The 2,848-nt window shown below is 31.1% G+C and overlaps 1 protein-coding gene across 1 annotated transcript in view; it reads right to left on the bottom strand.

The window, feature by feature from the left end:
- Window positions 1-2,312, bottom strand: part of LOC106474763 (protein phosphatase inhibitor 2-like) — a 24,024-nt gene extending 21,712 nt beyond the window's left edge. Inside the window, exon 1 of the mRNA XM_013935455.2 lies at window positions 2,205-2,312. Within this exon, the coding sequence (XP_013790909.1) occupies window positions 2,205-2,287 (83 nt within the window). The 5' untranslated portion in view covers window positions 2,288-2,312. The remainder of the gene's footprint in view (window positions 1-2,204) is intronic.
- Between the last annotated feature and the right edge of the window lie 536 nt (window positions 2,313-2,848).

A 2,848-nucleotide genomic window follows, 5' to 3' on the forward strand; every position in this document is an offset into this window, starting at 1 on the left:
ACAAGAATGATGCCTGGGATGGAGGGGTTGAAATCTCTCAAATTATTTCATCTTGAAAAAAGAAGAGTTACGGGGAATCTGATTAAAGTGTTTAAGATTGTAAATGGAATTAACTGTGTTGATACATCATCTTTTTTCATATTTAACAGCGAGAATAGTAGGACTAGGTTACAAAAGTATAAATCTTGGCAGTGTAGGGGTCATCTTCAGCTAAGACAGTTGTATTTTTCTAACAGAGTGGTTGGCCTTTGGTATGGATTGCCTTCTGATGTTGTGAAGGCAGTAAATTTAAGTGAGTTTAAGAGAAAGCTTGATAAGTATATGAATGATAAGGGCTGGCTTTAAGATTTTTTCTTTTTCTAACTTATTTATTAATAGTTTTAATTTAGTTTAGAGAATGGGACAATCAAGATGGACCAATAGGTCCCATGTTGGCTCATAATGTTATCAACTTTTTATTAAAGGTCTTTCTATATTATTTTCATTTAAATTGTGATAAAACAACTGCAGCAGAAATATTTCAAATTACTACTTGGGTAGTAACTAATATTTAATATATTTCAATAGATATTTGATTATGCACAATATGACCTGTAAGCTAAGTTACTAGTACTACACATCACAATAACATCTGATTGAAACTTATCATAAACATCACTTATAATCCCCATAAAATATGTTTCCTTTTTAACTGAAATGTAATTTTTGAGTAGCAATTTCCTAAAGTAATTATGTCTTAAACATAACTGTCAATTTTCAGAGTTCTTGAGAACAGTAATTAATGTTTAGTTATAGTTATACTCCAATTTTACACATGATCTAATACTAATAGTAATATATATATAAAACTCAAAATCTCTCCATTTGCTGGCTTGTTTGTCTGCTGCATTCATTGCACAGCTCACACTTTCCTCATGTGAAGGTACCAAAAACGACATTTTTCATTGACATACACATCTATTGTCTGCTAGCCAAACCAGTACTTTTAACATTAACAAATACATTACACAAATAAATTCCACATAGACTTGACATTTTTTGATAAGTTTTAGTTAACATTTAATTTAGAATATAGCATTATAGGTCTATTTTATTATAGATCATTAACATCAAACATGCAAAAGAAATGTATGCAAAATTAGAATGTTGTGTGTGTGTGTGAAAAAGGAAAAGGAAAAAGTAAGCCTAGCCTATAAAATAAAATTATGCTATCTACCATAAAAAGACTACGGAAAAGAGTAAGGCTTACATTAGAATACTTATTGTGTAAAATGAGATTAAACTCGAGTTTGCGAATGTATTTTATTCTACTTTCTTTTCCTGATGGTTCGATAACTGGAAGTGGAATTCTTTTTTCTTTTGATATCTTATAAAGTACAATATTGCATTTTGTTTGTAGTATATTTCATACATCAATGTCATAATGTGAATATGGTATCACACTCATAAAAAATATATCAAATTTATATTAAAGCAAATTCAGTATAATATTACATACACTTACATTTGAAATTTTAATATTTGAGGAGGGAGTCAGGGGATGGGGGGAATAAAGCTTGGCTTATCCTCTTCACCAGAAGGGGTACTCATATGTGTATAAGATAATCTTAATATTCTCGATAAGGGCCTATTTATCCTTGCCAGTGAAGGAAAATCAAAAACATTGTTCATAAGGAATCCCTGATTTAAAACAGGTTCATAGTTTATTTTCAAAAATCAAACCTAAGGTTGTTTTTTTCATAAGTTCACAAAATATATTTGAAATATGGAATGGGGAAATAGAGAGAGTAGGTTGTTGTTTTTTCGAAAACCCGGGCAACGCCAGGTAACTTTGCTGGTAGTAGTATATTATAATATTATTATTATATATTTAATGTTTAAGTGGGAGATAATGACACAAATATTTAACATGTTAAGATATTTGTTTTCCAAAACTGATAACCTTTAGTCCTCTAACTCTAGGCAAAAGCCGCCGCCGCCGCATCATTAACGTACCAGTAAATACTAGCAATGTAACGACTACATTTTAACTTTCAGTACGTAGGCTTAGTAATTCTAATATTATTACTAACAATAACGTTTAATGATGCAACATTACAAACGGTATCATAATAAATAAACAACCCTTATAAAGAAACCAGTAGAAGATGAAAAAAAACAAAAACATGTTATTCAAATAGTATAAAAGTATATATGTTACATACGGTTTCTGACTTTCGGGCTGTTCGAAACTAGTAGAAGTTTTTAAAATGCTCTTCGCAGGTTTCTTCGACAATAACTCCGCCATCACGATTTTTCAAGATAAACCAATTAACTCCCCCCCTTGTGGTGAAATTTCAAATGTTAATATTTATGGCGTTCTTTAAAATTAATTTGCTCTGAGTACGTGTTTGTAGTATAACTACTAGCATCAAAATAAGAATATATCAAGATTGCTTGAAGGCAGGATACCTTCAAACACCATTTTGTGTGTGTGTTCCGTTTGTTAGGAATTTGCAAATATCGTTAGAAATTTAACAATTCGTAACTATGGTTTTTAGTTAGCCTTATGTCTGCAGTGTCTAAATAATGTGATAGATTTTTGAGATCCACAGCTAAATGACTTTTTGGCAGCCATTTGTAAAGATAGCTACCAATTCATTAAAAAATCATAAAAAATGCATGTTAGTTTGCATGTGGGCATCTAAATCAAAAGTAACCGTAACAAACCTTGACAAAATGTACCTCAATATCAATGGAAAGGGAGTGGCGCGCGATAACTGAACAAGAGAAGACGACATGTATCTCCTGTTACAAACATCCAATGGAAAGAGATTCTGGAGAAGAATAGGCAGACACGTGTCTTCTG

Source organism: Limulus polyphemus, unplaced genomic scaffold, assembly GCF_000517525.1.
Source record: "Limulus polyphemus unplaced genomic scaffold, Limulus_polyphemus-2.1.2 Scaffold7658, whole genome shotgun sequence".
Classification (NCBI taxonomy): Eukaryota; Metazoa; Arthropoda; class Merostomata; order Xiphosura; family Limulidae; genus Limulus; species Limulus polyphemus.